The 19,978-nt window shown below is 34.7% G+C and overlaps 1 protein-coding gene across 1 annotated transcript; it reads right to left on the bottom strand.

Moving 5' to 3' along the window:
- Positions 1-163: 163 nt before the first annotated feature.
- On the bottom strand, positions 164-19,851 carry LOC108453596 (DNA polymerase epsilon catalytic subunit A-like). Its single transcript, XM_017751796.2, has 49 exons — positions 19,533-19,851; positions 19,366-19,431; positions 19,208-19,267; positions 19,005-19,100; positions 18,305-18,465; positions 18,042-18,130; positions 17,724-17,941; positions 17,320-17,406; positions 17,094-17,228; positions 16,892-17,014; positions 16,102-16,185; positions 15,615-15,779; positions 15,332-15,508; positions 14,253-14,366; positions 13,800-13,904; positions 13,334-13,452; positions 13,101-13,242; positions 12,929-13,023; positions 12,542-12,647; positions 12,363-12,442; positions 11,991-12,167; positions 11,711-11,798; positions 11,497-11,577; positions 11,272-11,415; positions 10,708-10,803; positions 10,370-10,570; positions 9,661-9,715; positions 9,437-9,579; positions 8,904-9,358; positions 8,233-8,380; positions 7,961-8,158; positions 7,776-7,850; positions 6,415-6,605; positions 5,559-5,742; positions 5,401-5,465; positions 4,496-4,628; positions 4,277-4,378; positions 4,102-4,185; positions 3,877-3,951; positions 3,594-3,653; positions 3,195-3,445; positions 3,071-3,119; positions 2,592-2,752; positions 2,433-2,499; positions 1,841-1,951; positions 1,539-1,709; positions 1,245-1,442; positions 1,027-1,133; positions 164-686 (listed from the first exon to the last, which is right to left on the bottom strand). Exons 1-49 carry the CDS (start codon positions 19,692-19,694, stop codon positions 326-328), a joined length of 6,615 nt encoding a protein of 2,204 aa, XP_017607285.1. The 5' UTR covers positions 19,695-19,851; the 3' UTR covers positions 164-325.
- Between the last annotated feature and the right edge of the window lie 127 nt (positions 19,852-19,978).

Genomic DNA, 19,978 nt, shown 5'->3' on the forward strand with positions numbered 1-19,978 from the left:
TTTATATTAGAGTATAAATAAATTATACATATTTTTCATTGTTCTTTATGCAAATCATTTGTTTAATCCATCAAAATGTATTTCATATTTTAGTATCTTGATCGACAATGATACAAATACCAATACGAAACTTTGAACTTTATGATGTAATAAAAAAGCATGGTCAGTCTGGAACCGTTAGCAAAATTTCATTAATAGAGAAAATTGAACCTTATGACATACGCATGATACATTTCATATACAATACATTTTTAATAAACAAATCTAATAATAATATATGTACATTTTCAAAGATTTTATGTTAAAAAGAACTTAGGGTTGAGTGCTAGTTGATTTGTAAGATCCATGAAGTACACTCCTGGAGGAGTTGAAACTTTTTACGAATGGCTATGTTCAAGAATATCTGCATTTTGCTGCGAAACTCAGATACATCTTCCTTGCATTTAAAAGACCCTGCACACCCGCATTGTTCCGCTAAATGTGCTGCTTTCACCTGTCTGCACCTACAGCACACTAGATCCTGTAGATGATACAGTCTTTCTCTTTGTCGTACAATTTGCAAAAGTGCATTCTCCATCACCTCCAGATCATAAGGCTGCCCACACTGGGGCACAGCACAGCACCACTCGTCAGCCAGTAAAGCCGAGTCCCGGCATAAATCCAGGTCTCTACAGTCGTTGCAATAGCTGCCAAAAAATTATGCAAAATCAGCAACAAGTTTCAAAGACAGTAAAATTTATTTTTGCATATTGATAAGATGTTGGATATCTAAGTCAATATCAGAAGCTTCTCAAGCATGTTCAACACGTAGCCTTAATAAAAATTTCATGGTAAAGACTAAGTGCACATTCTCATTAGGAAGACCAGATGAACCTTCTATCTAAGAAATACAAATTTAACACCTTTCTATCCAAAACATTGAACTCAAGCAACTGTCAGTTAACATTAACCAGTAAAAGCAATTAATTAGTCTTTATCTACATGAGTTTAACCGAATACAAAGACATTTAGCGCCAATTTCAATACCTGCAAATCACGTTGGGTAAGATGAAAGAAGGACATGGATCATGAAACTCAGCTTCGGGAGCAAACTCCTTGACATGTACATATTTCAGTAGATTCTTCCTTAACACCTGTATAAAGGACCCATGAACAAAACAATTTCTTATTGTATGAAATTATTGATCGAGTTAATTAACACAAATAAAAATTGCAGAAGCCTGCTAAATAGCACGTGCTATTACCAGAACATCATGCTGAATACTATGGTCAAGGGCCAGAACAGTACAGACATGCTTAATGAACTCCAGTGCAGCATCTCCTTTGTGAGGAACATTATGCACACTCTGTTGACCAACTTTTCCAGATCCGTTCAACCCTTTCATATGAAGCACAATATCACGAACAATCCCTAGAAGTTTTTCTGTGAAGTAGGAGCTAATCTGTAGAGCATGCACACAAGTTAATCTGATTGAGAATCCACAGGCAGCAAGTCAAGGTATTAAACAACCTTTAACCACCATATTCCCAATTCCTACCTGCCCTTTGAGATATTGTACGATATGGGCCTCAAAATTCTCAGCAGCTGTAATAGTGATTGATGGAGTGCATAAGCTGCCATCCAGAGAGGATTTTCTATTTGCAGCTTGCTCCTGTGCATATTTCCAGGGAGTATGCAGAAACTCGGAGACAATTAAAACAAAATGATCCTGCCAAAAGTCCAGAAGATAATCAAGTGAAGTACAAAATGCAACTGAGGTTCGTATGATGTCATTTGACACTGAGAGAAGTAAACTCAATATCTAAGATAGAGGGGAAATGTGTACGGAAGCCAGCATACCTGAATCTTCTCAGGTAAATACTGAGCAATGTTCCAGTTAGAAACAATATCCACTTCTGACTTTTCTTGTGAATTTTCATGAGATTCCGCCAAGATTCCCCCATGGTTATACTATCAAAGGTAAAGCAACATTATCATAGGTTTACATGAACGAGCAGACAGATAAACGTAAATTATCTCAAATTCTCAGCTATTAGTGCAATATGATTGAAAACCACTTGAACCATTTGATTGATAAATTTTTATTCCAGAACTATGGATTGTGATGGGAAAGTAATGTGACACGACTGAAGGCACCATAAATACAGCGATCATGAGCAATGCTAGTTACAGGACACCGATGCCATGGCAGACAACTCCATCACCCAATAGACTTTCACTTTGGAATCAGATTGGTAATTCTCCAATACGTGAAACTCAATGGAGATTCCACACTAATCGGGTTTTGAGACTATCAAGATATTGAAATTTCATTAAGGCTATATTCACAAGACATAATTTCTGAGGTTGTAGCTCTAATTATATATTATTACAGCGTACAGCAATCCCGTTTGCAGTAATGAAATAACTAAACCATAAGAAGAAATCATACCTGATCCATAAATAACAAGGAATGCCAGAAGTGAATCGGCTCAAGTTCAATCCATTCAAATAGCTCTCTAGCAACCCACAGTAAAAATTTAAAATATATAAATATACATACCAAAAATTTAAAAAAAAAAATGAAAGATCTAGCTAGGCAAACACCAACCTACTCTGCAGAGCTTTCAGCAAGCTATCACAATAAGCTTTAGCTGCTGATATATCATATTTTCCTGTGTCAATGATAACCTTGGAGAAGTCTGCAAATATAATGGTGGCACCCAATTTGCGGAATTCGGCCAACAGCAAAGCAAACACCTTTTGCATGACCTGCAGATATCAGAAACGAATCAGACATATAAGACCTAAATCACAAACCAGAAGAATTATTAAAAAAAATAAAAAATCAGATTTTTAATTGTAACAAGCTCAATGCAACTTATCTTAAGGCTAACACAGAAAAAAAGAAACTTATTCATCAGAAAATTGCCTCAAGTTAGTATTGCTTTTGGAAGAAATTTATAAAGCACTTAATCAAGCACAGCGAAATCAAGATCATCAGATGAGAGTGACATTTGAGTCCAATTTTCGACCAGTAAATATTCTACTGATTAACAAGAAGATTCTCAGTACCCAAATGGTACATACCTTGTGTAGTATGCGGTGAAGAGTTGGATCATGAAGCTTTGACTGAGGACTGTAATATAGAATGAAAAATATATAATCATCCAAAACAGAGGTGAAAGGAAAATGAAAGAAGATAAGAAACTACCTGCAAAGCCACCGATAAAGATGTTGCAGTATTGCATCAGCAAACACATTTCCAGAGGAAACTGCATCAGCAAGGCACCTCTGTATCAGTTGCTTCATGACTCGAAATGCAGCAGCGGATGCATTAGCTTCATCAAAACCACACTGTTCATTTCCAGAATGCACATCTTGGTCAAATCCTAATAAAGCTCCTCCTTCCATTTCATTGATTTGGTTGCTTTTAAGAAGAGCATCTACAGCCAGGTTATGAATCTGAACACAGACAATAAACTAGCTTATTCACAATCACCTTAGTTAACAACCAGATTATACCACCCTACTAATATAGATAAAAACACACAGTGCAACATATAAGAAAAAAGAAAAGCAGAAGGAAGCAAACAATATAGATATTCTGGACCTTTAGCTCCACGGAAACTTTTCTGTATGCTCCAGGGTATGTGATAACAGGTTGACAGACCTAAATGAATGTAGACAAAAAGTAAGTTCACTGAATAAAATTGGCATTCCAGACAATTTAGACACACTGACATTAACATAATAAATAAGAGGAAGCAACTGTCTGGTTACAAGAGGAATTAAATTTATTCACAGAGACTGTCAAAATAAACTGCCATATTCATTACAGCACCCAAAAGGAAAAGATTATTAACCTGCTACGCTTAAACATTAGTCAAACTAACCTCATCAGCAAAACATGTATCTTCTTCACCAATGCCTCCTAGGTCAGGAACACCATCATCAGATATCCAGAGTACCTAAAAGTCAATATTTGATTTTGTTTCAATGAGAAAACTGCTATGAAAAATGCAAATTACAAATTACAAATGGAAAAGCCTTTGGTTTGCCTAAGGCATCAACCAGTAATCTTGAAACATTTAAACTATCAAGAGCACCCATAGAAAAACCTGTTGCTGATCACGCAAGGCTCTAGAATAGAAGACATCTGCTGTATATAACAGCCAATCAGATTGAAAATTGCCCAAGGGTACCTGTCCAAGCAAAATTTAAAAGCTAGCATCCATAGTAACAAGCAAGGATATTTAGGAATAGATAAGGTAAACATGGAGGTAAAAGTATTACATGTGCATATCTTGAGAGAGAGATCCTCTCACTCAACCACTGAGATGATGCAGAACACCGCTGCATTCCAATTTTTGCTGCTGTTTGTTGCCATACAAGAAGCTTTATCGAACAAGAAAATTAAGCAAAAAAATGAGTTTAGACAAACAATGTCACTCCATTAGTAACTGCAAAATAAAATATGTGAATCAAGTATCTATTAAACCACAGCTCAGGTACCTGATAATCATTATCACGAGCATTGGAAGGTATGCTCACACAAGGGAAATCTTCTAGAGCTTGTATACCTGACTTCATCATTTGAGTATTTGGGCATTCAATGACAGCGAGAATAGGTCCTTGATGTTCATGCCTGTCATGCAACATAGGTAAATTGATGCTGGCTTGTGTAAACAAAAGGGCTTGTGTAAACAAAAGAAATAAGTAAAACCAGGCAATGATTAATCACAAGATGATAACCTCTTAGCTAAACAAGATGAACCTCATTCTATTCACTGGTACTGATCTTTGATACTGAATTTTGTTTCTTTTCTCAGCCCATGACCTAAACAAGCCGCACTTTCACCCTAGTACGTATTCCTCAGGCTGAGGACATCCCCCAAGAGCAGGGGATTTCGTGACATTTCTAATTGGTTGTCTTGCATTTCTAATAAGTTTTTAATAGTTGCCATGGGAAAGGCTCAACTTAATTAACTCACTATCCTTTTCTCCTTTTAATATCCTAAAAGTTAACCAGGTAAGTTCTATGGGATTATAGGAAATTAGATTTGTAGTTGAATTTTCTTTTAATTTTCAGTTGTGTTTTTCAAACAAAAGAGATTCTAGATTCCCCAACTCCCTAACAAAATCTCAATTTTACCAGATTTAATAATAAATGCTCAAATTCTAAAATATACTTAATAACTTGATGTAACAAATGGAAGTAAGAGTTCATATCAGGATTCAGGAACCCTAATTCCTGGTATCCCCAGAAATACTTCAGATGTTGCTATTACGATAAAGACAGTTATACACACATATGCATGTATATAAAACCTCTAGGGAAAAAATACTTTAATATACAAAAATTGTAATAAATTGTTACAAAAATCTTGGATAAAAACATAATTAGTATGAAGTAAAACCTGTGTTCACTTATAGCTCTTTGTAAATTTTTTTCAGCATCCTTGACATGTTCAACATAGTTCACCTGAGATAAGTAAATACAAGAATAACATAAAGATAACAGACAATATAGACAAGAATAAATCAGGAAAGCTACAATAAAGAAATATAAACTTGCCTTGAAAGAAATACCATTACGAGTTGGTGGTTCAATAGACAATGCCTGGCAAGCTTCGCGAAAATATTTTTCAAGGATATATGGAGATATACTTTCACTTTCATGGTAAGGATTAACTACCACCACAAACACTGCTCCTGATGAAGAAAAATAAGCAGCATATATGGCACGGCCTTCACAAATACTGAAGCAAGAAGCAAATCAAAATCAACAATGTGGCACTTGCAATTCTTCTTTTTCATGAAAAGACAACATCAAGAATGAAAAGGAAGCTCGAGACCATTTGATATTGGATTTTTCCTAATTAAAGGTTCAACTATAGACTGTCCAAAACCATAGAATAAAAGAATTTTAAATTGAAAAGTTGGTTGAATTGGCAAACTATCACTCAGAGATGCCTGCCTGCAAAAGTCAGAATATCCACATTCGTAGACAAAGGGGCAGATATATTCATGTGCATGAAGAAACAATTGGTTTAGTGCCACTTTGAGAGCATCATTATTGCAAGTTTTCTCTGTTTAAACCAATAGGTAGCTTTTAATACGAGGGATAAAATGTTCTGCAAATCGAAATAATAAGGGAAATAGTGATGTGACAAGGTATTGTTTGGCATCAAGATTTATGATATAATGTATATGATCTTGAAAATTTTTTACATCTGCTTACACATTATTAGTTTGCCTCCAGATGCTTAAACTTTAAAAAATGGTGAATTTTATGCTTTTGGAATAAGTAGAATTAACAAGGCATGTCATGGTCAAAGTAAAAGTACTAAACCATTAGTACAAATTACTAAAGCAACATTTCAACTTCTTACGGTAAAGCCTCATTCCAAGAAACAAGGAACTGTAATTACCTATGATACAAGTAAAAGAAAGGGATTGCCTGCTCCAGATATGCACATTCAGTTGTAGTCTTCATGTGCAGTTCACTCAGTCTCCAACCATCCTGGGCATTTCGTTTCTTGGCTGTCTTATCTACTTTACAAACACAACCAAGCTGGAGAATAGCATTAAACTCCAGCGGAATCTTTCTTTCATAAATTCCCTGATCAAAAGACGCATTCTTATCAATTAGAGATTAAGATAATTAATCCATTTAACTAGGCATCCACAAACAGCATACTTAAGATTATAAGAGTACAAATAAAATTCAAGCAACAACTAACTCATTGTTGGTTCAGCCTTATGACATAGGGATAACAGGTTTCAAGGGCAAAAATATTATCAATTCTTCTCTCAGATGAAGTTTCAAAGAAGAAAGGTTCATGTACTTTTTTAGTTATTGGTTCCATGCAACTGGACGAACTGACAAACCAACTCACAACCTATATCACTTTTCCATCAGGACTTGGAAATTAATTCATAAACAACTTTGTTCACTATGAATCAGAAAAGAAATGGAAGGGAACTATGAAAACTGTTTTAGGAACATCTTTGCCTAACAAAAGGTTTCTTTACAAGTTTTTGTTAAGATAGAAAATCATTATCATACCTTAAGGTCCTTCTGACAAAATCACAATGCTAGACACGCATATAAAATCTTATAATATAATATATCACTATCCATTGCTAACTAGATTCTTAATAGTAAAATACTCATTGATGTTCAGTCAAATTACTCTTCAAGTTTACCATAGCCTAGTTGCGCATAAAAGCATAATGTGTATGAAAATCAACAAGGTCTTTGCAAGGGAAGGAGCAGTATTATCCAAGAAACACAATCATAACCTATAAAAGTCACAAAAGACATTGGAATTATTCTACCCATGGACTAAAATAGATTGCATGTTTCATTGGCGGAAACCATTTGGATTTGGCCATTTTTTTCCAGGTGTTGTTAATTCTTGTCTATTTTCTGGGAAGGTGGTGTGAGAATAGTGATGCTTAAACAAGACAAGAGGCACCTTAAGCTTCCTTTATAAGCAAGAACATGAAACAATATTAGCTACAACAGATAATATATACTTTAACAAGTTATTGATTGGTTAAAAGGAAACAAATTAAGATAACACAATGAAAAATGGGCTTTTATCACTAAATAAGAAGTTCAAGTATTTCATGAAGTCAAATTCTGCTAACCAAATGAAAACTACCAACTTATTAACAACATAATAAGCTTTATCTTGAAAAAAGTCAAACCATTGATATATCCATATGTGTGCATTGTGTCTCAAAATGATTGATATACAAGGACATAAGGACATAGTATGCTCACCTCAATTTCTGGATCAGCAAGAAGAGCAGCAAGCTTCTTGCTCTCCCTCCTAAACTGATCTTCATCAATTATAACCTATTAAATCCAAATAAAAGAGCAAAAAAAGTAAATCTCAAAACTTTCATAGATGTAAAATAAATAGAGGCAGGATCTAGCATTAAATATGGAAATGCCAAAATACTTGCCTCAAATAGGTTATAGCTGTGCCTTCCATGAGGCAGAACCTTGTTTACCCGTCTTCCAGGAAAATTTTCTGATATAGTTGCTTTAGAGTTCAAATAGAACACTTTTGGAACAGTTATAGGAACCTTAAGCATAATTCCTTCAACAACAACCCAAGCAAAAAATTGACCATTCTGTGAACCTGGAACTAGCTGCATAATCTGAAACATAAAAGAAGATAAAGTGATCAAGTGCATTCCAGCCACATTTTTGCCATGAAAGAAAACTAAACTACCTGCCAATAGGAATTTGTTAGAGATACTTCATGTCTTCTAAAATATGAACCAACACCAGCTCTTCCAGAGGCATCTTTATGGTTTTCCATGGCACCCAGCATTTCAGAATTGTGACTGACGTGATGTGATGTCCTTAGATTACTCAACCTACCGAAGAAAATGACATTTTAAAAAATATATGACATTAAAACATTTTTTGATACATAAACTAGAATCACCACAAGCCCGAATGAAAGACAACTAAAACTACGGTGTGTGCTTGAGAGTTATTCAACAAGATTGCATTAAAAAAGTTTGGTCTGTAACATCCAACTGACAACTAGAATTATGAATTTGCTTAAATTAAACACGTCAAAAAACAATGATGTACCTTTCCATATACATTATCAGAGAAAAATGTGTTACTAAATGAAAATTTTGGTTAAACCATAGAATTCAGCCCTTATAGATAGAAGAAGCAACAAGCATGCATCTCCATTCACCGACTTTGCATTAGAAAAGTTTTAGTTAGTATCTGAAAAAGTCTCTTTTAATGGAAGTGCATAATAAGAAAGATGTGTAATGTAACCATTATATGTATGAACTATTTCCTCCAATAAATACCAATTGCACACAGGAGCTCTATGGAATGATTAAAATAGAATATATCCATAAGCAACAACAAAACTACCTTTGCCTCTTCCTTATTTCCAGATTATCCTTCCATTTCCTCTTCTTCAGTTCAAGCCATCCTTGATAGTCAACATTTCTGTCAATATTTTCAGTGGATTGAACATTTGGCTGCAATATTGACGACAAATTTTGCTCACTTCCTCTATGATCAGTTTGGTGTTGCATAGTATTGCCTTGGACAGCTGCCTCGATTGGACCTTGATCCTTATTCACTTCATAACTACGAACAATTGGTACAGGTCCTTTCTTAGAACCCCTTTTGTTTTGGAAGTCTTCTAGATCTCCAACCACATCTGTGGTGAGAACAGCATCATTTGCCTTTTTCACTGTATCATTTCTAACTGATGAGCCAAAGATATCAACCAACTTTCTTTGACGGAATTTATCCTCCTTCTCACGAACCCTTTTATGAAGCCAATCAGGATGAGCGACCCTTGGGACAGGATTTGTAACCTAACAAATCCAACTAATTTTAGCAGGTGATAAAAGAAGAGATTATTATGATAAGTGATGTTAAACAAACAATGGAACCTTTTGCATTGCGGCAGGTATAGTGATAATTTTCTGAATTGCCGAGCTAAGCCGTTGCTTGTAATACAACCAATCAACAATAGAACGTATGCCAACATCTGAAGAAGTTTTGCACCACTTGCGTAGATAGAACTTCATTATTTCTGATTAGAAGCAGTTAGTTATCCCATTTATTATACTAAAAAGAGAAACAACCAATTGAAGTTAAAAATAACAGAACTAACCAGGATCAGTTTCAAATATTGCAACAGGAATAGCACGTTCACTAACAGGTGTACCCTGCTCACGTTACAATTATGAAATCTTCAAAACATAACATTCCAGGGAAAAAGAAAAAAATTGAAATGCCAAGTGCATGGTGTTGACTATTTCCAAGACAGTTAAAAACCTAAGAGTAAGAATGTCAGAAGAAAATGTCAGACCACCTACATCTTAATAAACTAGTTGCATGTACGTGAATTCCTTAATGGAAGTCAGAACTGAATTAGTTGAGTATTTGGATCAATATGGCTTCTGAAAGATTGCTCCAAGCTTTCTAGAATAGGAGAAAATGAAAAGTATCTTAACAATTTTGCAGTAATGTTGGTTTATGGTTGGTTTTTCATGGAAAAGCAGCTACCGATAAGACTTTCAAATACAGGGTAAGAGCCTGCTTGGTTAGCATGAACGTTTGAAACTTTTGGCTGGTATGAAACAAGAATTCTCATGATATGGCAGCATCAAGAAAAAAAAAAGGCATCCAAGTAACGACTCTCTTCTTATTTTCCTGTGTTTCTTTCAACATTGTAAACCAGCTCTGATTGTTCCTCCACTTCCAAATTAAGCATGATCACATGGTTGAAGTTTTGACATTGGTACTTTTACAGAATTTTATAGATTAAATACACAAGAAAAGATTCATCACATTATCAAATATTAAATAATAGAACTTACTCTTGGTTCACATGCCACTATATACTGGCAGTGCAGTCCTTTATCTTTAACCATAGCATCACCAAGAAAATCAGCAAGACGCCTTGCTGTGGTCACTGCACATGACTTTTGTTCACCATAATCTGCTAAAGACTTGCTCATTGTGCTAGATTCCGATATGTAATCCAATAACTCACTATCCGCAATATCCTTTCCTTGACTCTGTAAGATAACAAAAAGAAAAAATTTTAAATAAAACAAGTTGCTTGGTCCACATTAAATTTATATATATAAATTACACAGGTAAAGAGCACAAAAATGATGATGGAAGACCAAATTTTAGGAGCTTAATTTCATACATCAAGAAGATCAAGCCAGCGGTTTGCAACAACAGCGACAGCTGAATAGCATTCCTCTAAGGTGGATCCATTAAGGAACTTATCAAAAAGCTCTGCCTGCAAAAGAGAAAGTATTTCATGTCTAGAAAATGCAAAATGTGGAGGAGAGAAGTCCTAATCCTGAAATATGAAAATTGCGGTACATACAATAATAACATAACGCAAACAGTTGAAGAACGAAAACAATTTTTAACTTTGTTCCATGTTGGGAATGTATTGAAGCTAAACAAACAATGGAAGACAAATTTTATCGAGTTTTCTAAGACCTAAAGCATTCAAATACAAAGAACTGAAAATTCTCTTTTATCATAAGCTAGTTACAGAAATCACATAGAATTGTCTTTAACAATATGTGCACACACATATGCCACGCACTGCACCAAAAATTAATGTAATATGATGGAGCGCAAGAACTAAATATCTAAAAATCATAACCCCAAAGGTCAAAGCATTAGCTTTGTTATTTTGGCAAAAACCATCTCAAGATGCATACTGTAAACAGGGTATATCGAAGAGAGTGGGTACCTGGAAAACTTTGATGAGTTTCAGCTCACCTCTACGCTTTATCTCAAAACCTTTCAGTTCCGCAAGGGTTCCATCATCATTAAAAACAGCATATCTTTTCTTGATTAATATTCCTTCTTCCTTAGACGCAGGTATAATCATTGCCTAAATCCCATAACCAACTTGAGCCCTCAAAAAAGGAATGCGAAATTTAACAGTCAATAACAACTTAGTTTTCAGTATTACCTTGTATGGGCCATCTACTTCAAATTCAATTGAGCATTCACTATGAGTTGTGTATGTTTTATTGACAGGATTCACAAGTGTCTGTCAAAAAACGTAACTTAGAAAGTTGAACAAAAACAAGTCTTTCAAAATACCAAAGCTTCCAAAAGAAATTATCAAATGCATTTGGAAGAAAACAATTTGAACATAGATTAGAACAAAGTTCCATGAAAACCTGGTACTGATCATTTGTATTATTTCTTGCCACATCAACATTAAGCATAACACATGGATAAGAGATAGTCAGCTTCTTCTTCAAGTCACTGACAAACATATTGTACAGATTATTAGAATCTTTAAATAAATCATGAAAAAAAAGCAACATATTCTCTCCAAATATGAAATCTAGAATCATATTTCGTTTCAACTTTAAATACAATGAAAAAGTATTCAGAAATCGATCACAAGTCCCAACTTCAAAGCACATATGCAAATAGGTCATGAATATAGCTTACTTAGTTTTAAAAGTAAAATTTTCTGGAAAAGACCCAGGAAGTGCACACCAGATACCATCTGTGTCTAATTCAAGTGGTTTCCCAATTTTTTCAACAAGTAAGCGGGCATTCTGAATGATTTTAGCACCAGTATATGTAACTACACCAGCCATTTCCATTGAGTACCATCTCGCACCTCTGCAGCAGACATATTTAGAACATTACTCTAAGCATGAAAGATATGTTCTATCTTTTTATACTAAAAAAGGAAGATATATACAGAACAAGTAGACAACCAAGTTCAAATTGTGGGAATTTAGAAGTAAATACAAGCTTTGAAGCCTACCCACACCCCACCCAAAATAAAGAAAAGAAAGTGAAGTCACAACTTACTTGCGCATGACATATCCATAGAATGAGTTCAGAATACACTTATGGGCAAGTTGTAAGGAATCATAAAGCACTACCATGTCCTGAAAAATATTGAGAAGAAAAGGAAAAACCATAAGAAGTTTATTTGATTATTGCGAGTCGACTATAATGATAGACAAAATGAAGAACATTTAGCATACTTGTGCTTCTTGGATCTTCATAGGGTTTCCGCCAGCCTTGGCTTCAGACAGCTTCCCTTTCCAAACTTTATTCAGTCCTTTGTATTCATACCTTCTATCTCGAAAGCTTGAATAAGGATAAAGAAAATATGATTTCGTAAGAAACCAATTTACTCAAGGTCACTTTAATAACTCAACTTCTTGTCATTAGAAGAACATCTGAATAATAATCACAGATGCTCTTTTACAGCAATTATAATCCATCCATGATGAGAAGTGCTGTATATCGACAGGAAAAAAATAAAGCACTATATATCAACATAGATTATGCTACTAACAAAATAGAAATGATTATTTAGTGGTAGAATTTAGCATATCAAATGTAAGACGGGAAATATAATAGCTTACCTGCAAACTGTGTCAACATAAAAGGGGTTTTCACGCATACAGATCCCTGCTTCTCGAAGTTCAGTGACTGGCTTGTCCAATACCCGTCTGTAAACCTATAGAAGATACCAAATCCCATTATGTGAACTATTACTCAAGCAAAAATGCTTACTAAAAACAACCCTTATCTTACCTTCTGACAGTATTTCTTCAATCGGTCTTTCAGCCTGGACTGCTGCTCCAGTTTAGGCAGGTCAAGAAAAGATTTTGACAACTGATTATCAGTACCATCAAAAAATTCAGACTCGATTTGCTTCTTCAGGTGGTAATAATCACTGAAAACATTGAGAATGATGTTCATGTACAGATTTCAGTTAAATTTTGGTAATTGTACAAACAGAAAGCCACAAAGTAAGAGAAGCAAACCTTTTCTTTGCCATGAATATCTCCCCACGCCAAACCCATTCAAGTTTCCGGAGGCAAGTCTTGTCCGGACGATTGAAATCACATGCAGTACAGACCTCATCTGTAACTATTGATGGTGGCTGGAATTCAAAAAGAAACACCTCATTGCTTGTTAGTTAAAAAGAAACTTCTAAAGGATAAAGATCCTTAAATGAAATGAGAACACTGTCAGATCAGAAGCACCTAGTACTAAAAAAATGACTTGTGTAAGCACACAGTGTTTAGTTCAAACATTAAAGACTGTAGATCAGCATGTTTTTGCTATCTATATTCTAATGTCATGCCACCAAATAGTTCATAGGTATGCACTAGTCAATTACTTTCATGCTACCAAAATTGAAACTCAGTAACAAGTAATCCTTGAAATTAATCAAAATCATTGACATTGTCATCACAATGCACCAAAAGCAATTTATCAGTAGCAAACCTGAAGCCTGTTTGTCAAAATAATATTCGGGTACATTGCAGCAACATCTAAATGATAAATGAGAGGGCATTCTTCACGGATAGGTTCATCTCGTAACTTCACAAGCTGCATCAAAAGAAATAATAGATAAATAAAATTTTCTTACTCAAATGACATTATAAGTATAAATTGCAAGCCTTAAAATTGTCAGAAAAAAACTTAGAAAAGAAGCCAACGCATCTATAATGAGAAGAGTGAATGCTTGGATAGAAGTACATAAAAAAAACAATTTACCAAATTTGACAGCATGCATGATTATAAATAAAAAGATGACCTTGAAAATACATGTAAGTTAACTTCAAAGTAACAGCAAGGAAGAATAATTTTAAGCAAATAAGTTGGAAATTGCAGCACAAGTATCAAGGCAGCAATCAGAGACATGGACATCGAGCTCAACCAACAAAATATCTTCACCTTTTCCATTATTTCATTCTTTACTTCGTCGTAGTTCAAGACTGATTCCAAGTCCATCTTCCCCTCAACTCTAATAGCATACTGTAGATCTCGGTCAAGATTACTGATCAGTTGCTGGATTCAACGTAGCAAAAGTTAGCCAATAAAGTTAATAAAGTTTACATCTCAGGTACTAAGAATCCATGCACTCAAGGATATGACAATTAAATGGTGCAGATTATGTTAGTGCATCCACACTAAGATTTTCCAAAAGATAACATAATGCACACCAACTCAAGCATATGGCATCAAAGATAGAAACAAGCACTTCTTTCAAACAGAAGATGGGCAACAATGTTTGTTTTCACCTATATGAGGTATGTGTTACCCATTTTGAATTTCAAGTTTCAACACAAGCTCATTTATTGAAAATTTCTGTCAAACACAAATATGAACATTAAGAAAAAAAAAACAGGTCTTGATGGTTTTCACCCCAATCTTTATTTGGTTAGGTGATGGTAAACCAATAATACTTTGAACAAAAAAATAAAAGAACCATGATATATCAACATTATTTTCCACCAGATTTCATGATGTATCAAGGACGCAACAGTTTGGTTAAAAATATTAAAAGAAATGCATTTCTCTGTGTTCTTATAACTTCCAACAATTTCAAGTCTATGAGTTTCCATTATTATTTCACAGGTATAATGTAAAATCTAATTGCATAACCTTAATCTAAATAGACTGAAATAGCAAATATTCAACTGCAGAACAACTCTGGCTAGCAAAAAGAAAAACCATAGCAGCCACTCAGTAGTTCATAACAATAATCTGTTGAATATATTAAAATGAGTGATACAATCTGCCAATACCTAAAGCGGTATTTGATTGTTGAAGCTAGCAAAATGAACACATATTAGATGCCATATAGACTTAATGTGTAGATGAATAAAGACGACTTCTGCCAAGCCATTGTACTAGAGAGCCAGAAAAATCTTAGCATAAACCTGTCAAGCCTGTTCCTACACTATATACAACAAATTCAAAGGCACTATGGTCGACAATAGAAGAATAGAAGACCCTTGAAAACAACATACCTCATAGCCAGATGGGTTAAGCTTAAAGCTAGTTGGAAGATCAGATCTGAAAACACCACTTTCAAGGCATTCCACATGGCCACCTATATAGGTCTCACTCTCAAGAAGGTGATTCTTATAGAACTTCTCAGCATCCGATTGGTGTTTGTTAGGGCAGATAACATTTGCCTTGTAGGCCTGTGAAAATGCAATATCATATTAAAATTTTGAAAAAATAAAAATAAAAACAATATTGTTCAGTGAAGAAGCAACAAAATTCAGTAAAAATGTTCACTAAAACTACCTGAACCATCAGAAGCATTTCGCAAAGTGTCCCACTTCCTTTGCGCAAAACCTCGTCAGGTGACATGGGAATAATAGTTGCCAGAGAGAAAATAAAGGGATGAACATAGGTCATATACAAGTAATAAGTTGCAACAGCATCAGAAACAGAATAGGAGGCCATCATCTGTCATAATATTGCCAGCAATCCAAACAGAAATTGAGTGAGAAAAGCTCTAGAAAAACATGCAGGGTAGGCAAAATTCTGTGCCTTAAAGATGTTTGCTAAAAGCTTGATGAATGACAGGACATATCATTAATATCATAGCAATTTGCAAGAACTAATCATATTCATAAATTCACTCATCCTGAAGTAGCAAGCAGATAAATGCATATCTGTAAGTACTCCTATTCTACTCTTCAACAATTCCTGCATCACCTCTAAACCATCTTCACTTGTATAAACCAAAACAGGAAAGAAAACAGATTCATTTTTTAGCCAGTTATACCTGGGGCTTTTCCTTTGCAAATTGAACCATATCCTCTGGATTCACCTCTAGTGGATCATAACCGAGCTTTGCCTTTGTAACAGCCTAACATATTAACACAAGAAAGTTAACCATCTCAAGTGTCATGAAACATATAAGATCAATTTAATTGCAAACAAAAAATCATTCTACCTAAATTAAACTTTAGAATGACTAATAAATTTATATTTCATTGCTCAAAGTACAAAAAATTCTGGGGCTTTAATGCTTTTAGCATTCCTTAGAACATAAATATTTAGTTGATTACTTCTACCCAACAAAACTAAACACAATGCATTTTGTTTCAGAAAATCATGGTATTTCTTCACATGACTGAGAAATATTAATTTTCTCCTGCAAATTAATTACCCAACTGCCTTAAATGTGAAACATAACTCTAATTTCAGGACTGAATGTATGATGTGAAAGTTTAAGCACTAATAGTTATGCATACAATTAAATTCATTGTATTTAGAAAATAATGTGGTCAAAACCTGGACATGCTGCGATAGTATTGTAGCATTACCCGTATCTCTCACCAAGGCATGGACATTAAGTAGATCATAATTATTGGTTGAATAAATAAAATAGCACTATCAGTACAAGGCAGCATGTTTCTATATTAGCCATTTTATTCCTTGAGAAAACTAGTGAGGATGTCATTATTAATACAGAGACATAGATATAAGTACCTTCAGTTGAACAAAAAGAATTATTACAGAATAAAAACTAAATATAACAAACAAAATAACTCAGTTTGCGGTGTATGCACCTTGAGGCCATGACTCCCCTGAGGAAGATAACTATCACGTTTGACCCAAGCAAAACAATCCAAATGACAAGCAAATTTGGCTTGACATTCCCCCTGATTTTCATCACATCGAAACCCTATTTCCTGCCAAATCACCATAAAAGAGTGACAAATAAAGCACAATTCTTTAATGGAGTAAATGAACTGAAGTTGAAATACATACATCACTCATTTTAAATCCATGATAAGCAGCTCTTTTTTCTATGAATGGCCAGTCAAAATAATCACCATTGTATGTAACAAAAATACCAGGCTTGACCTCTTGCATGTGGGTAAACCACAGCCGTAGAAGTTCTATCTGCAAGAAACATCAAAATATATAGTTAAGGAAAATCAGTATCAGCATCATGCAGCCCCCATCAGAAGAATGTGTATGCAACTTCTGCTACCTCATTTTTCACATTTGTGACTTTGAAAAATCCTTGAAATTCTGGTTTAGGAGTATACTCTAAGCCCTCTATGTCTTGCCCTACACACTGCGGACAAGTGAAAAATCACGTACTAAGTTGAAAGGAAAAGCTTGGTTAGAATACTATTTCTGGAAACACGTTTAGTGTGGTTCCAACTAAAGGAAAATAGATAACAAACTGGAAAATGCAAAATTACGCAACGGCAGTAGATGACTAACAGAAACACATACAATACAATTAACCATAAATTATTGATGAATACAAACAACTAAATAGCACATATTACAAAAATGACTCAGGAAACCTTTGGGGCCAAATACAGATACAAATGAATCACAATCTTTGAATAAATGAATGAAGTAATAAAAATACATCATATATACCTCTCTGTTAATAATCAAGTAACCTTGTCCGTCAACCATGTATGATATCATCATTATTGAATCATACTCGGCATCTGGAAATTTCAAAGGAAGCTTTGTCGTCTCAATATCAAATGCACAGACACGCACTTCAGCACGTTGCAAAAGATCAGTTCTCTTCTCTAGCATGACTCCAGTACTAGAAACACTTACATTGTACCACTGGCCACATCTCACATCTGTGCTCCATCAAGTCCTCGGAGTTAGAAAAGTCAAGTGCAATACAACTATGGAAATAATAACAAGTTACAAGATCCGAAGAATAAAGGAAGAAATTACCATTGTCAATGGCAAAACGAACATGGTAAGGAACATCATATTCACGGAGATCAACTAGAAGATCTAAAAGATCTAGTGGCCTTTGTTCTCTGCAAGATAAGCCAGATTATGCTCAGAACACACATGGAATTACCATCTAATAAGTACTTGACGAATGGAATTCAAACTATGAACTGCCAAAAGAAAGATTGGTACTATTCTATTAATGAATAGACCTGCACTAAAAGCCAAGCTGAACTTGCCAAAGGACCATAGAACCTTACCTATTCCCCATTAATATCGACTCGTATGCTTCAGCAGCATCAAATTTTGTCCGGTTTCTTTCAACAACATGCACTAGATCTCTCTTCACATCCATCAATTGTTGAACAGTATCAAAAGATATTTTTAAATAACGTTTGTGTAGACCAGACAAATGGTTTTTCTGTCCATAAGCATATGAAGCAATCAGAACTATTTGTTTGGAGAAACACAAATGTAATGAAAGCTATCCAAATCCACCATGAATAACCATGATGATTCACAAAATATTTAGCAATTCCAATAACCAGATAAGATACATTAAAATAAACAGCTAGAAAAAGTATATTGAGGTACCAATATGTCAATTATATGAATAAATGAATTCAAATTATGGGAAAGTATTAAACAATATAATAGCAACGTGCTTGCACCAGATAAAAGCCACAAATTACGACAGTACAACATAATTCAAAAAGATGAAAATTTGAGGAGAGCAATCGAAAAGGGCAGGGGATCTAATTCTTCCATCATTAACTCTACCCACAACTAGAACAATAAATGAGATAACCAAACCCGATTAACCAACAAAGAAATCAAAATATAACAAAACCAAATGCTCTCTTTAGCAAATCCACTGCTTAGACAACATTATATTTTGATATTAAGGACTAGTTTTAATTATGAAGCCAATTTCAAAGTACAGGCGATAAAGTAGCTCACAAGATCAAGATCTTCCTTCTCCACAATTTCAATCCCTGCAATTTGAGTTTCATATCGTCGTCTCAAATAGGCTTCCACATCCATTTCTGCTTTGTTCTGTCATAACACAATCACTCATCATTATCATCAAAGAATTAGCATCAACTTAATAGTTCATGGAAAAACAACATTAGAAAGAGAATAAACATATATAGAAAATGTACCTTTGCAGCTGCGTAAAAGTAAGGACGGAATTTGAACTTTGACTTAAAACAAGAACCATCCTAAATTTCAATTTAAAATTTAAAAAATGAATAATTTCCCAAAACAGAACCAATTTTCAAAATGAATTTCATCAACGAACGAGAACTTTAATTTTTACCTGAGAAACAAAGTAAAGATCGACGCAACTATATACTTTTCCTGCATCCGAATCCTCCAAAGATGACTGCAATTTAAAATAATGAGATCCCTTTTTGTATAAGTAATAGTGAGAAATGTTAATCTCATTTGATTCAATTGCTGAATACGAAGAAGAGGTCGAACTACCGAAGCGAAAGTAAGTAACCATCCGAGGCGTTTTTCCCCTTCAGTGAAGAGATCAAAGCCAAGCTTGGACTCGAGCTCCTCTTCTGCGCTGCGGATTAGCTTCTGCTTCTTCGATCTCCAAAGGTCTCGCCGGTCCGGCCGTCGGTTATCTCCGCCATTCATTTCGCGCGGTGGTGTTTTCAATTGCTCTAGTAACCTATTACTAGTTAGTGAATAAAAAGAGGATTTTTATTATTATTATTTCAAGACAAAGAAAAACCTCAGGCAGTGAAGGGGGGAGGGAGGGATAAAGCGTTTTCCCGCGCTTTTGTTGTGAGGAACTAAATGACCCAAATGCCCTTGATATATGGGCTTCGGCCCGGGTATCCTTTTAGGGCCTCTTGTCCTTTTGACATTGGGCATTTTGCTTACTAGGAAAAGATAATACTAATTCCAAATGAACGGCC

This window comes from Gossypium arboreum, chromosome 5 (genome assembly GCF_025698485.1).
Source record: "Gossypium arboreum isolate Shixiya-1 chromosome 5, ASM2569848v2, whole genome shotgun sequence".
NCBI lineage: Eukaryota > Viridiplantae > Streptophyta > Magnoliopsida > Malvales > Malvaceae > Gossypium > Gossypium arboreum.

Bases quoted from the DNA above. Each gene is read 5' to 3' on its own strand.
- LOC108453596 (XM_017751796.2), bottom strand. From the start codon at position 19,694: ATGAATGGCGGAGATAACCGACGGCCGGACCGGCGAGACCTTTGGAGA. The intron at 18,466-19,004 runs GTGAGCTACTTT...GCTTATGGACAG, and splicing joins AGAAGGAAGATCTTGATCTT to AAAAACCATTTGTCTGGTCT. The intron at 13,453-13,799 runs GTTTGCTACTGA...TTTGAATTCCAG, and splicing joins TTTTGACAAACAGGCTTCAG to CCACCATCAATAGTTACAGA.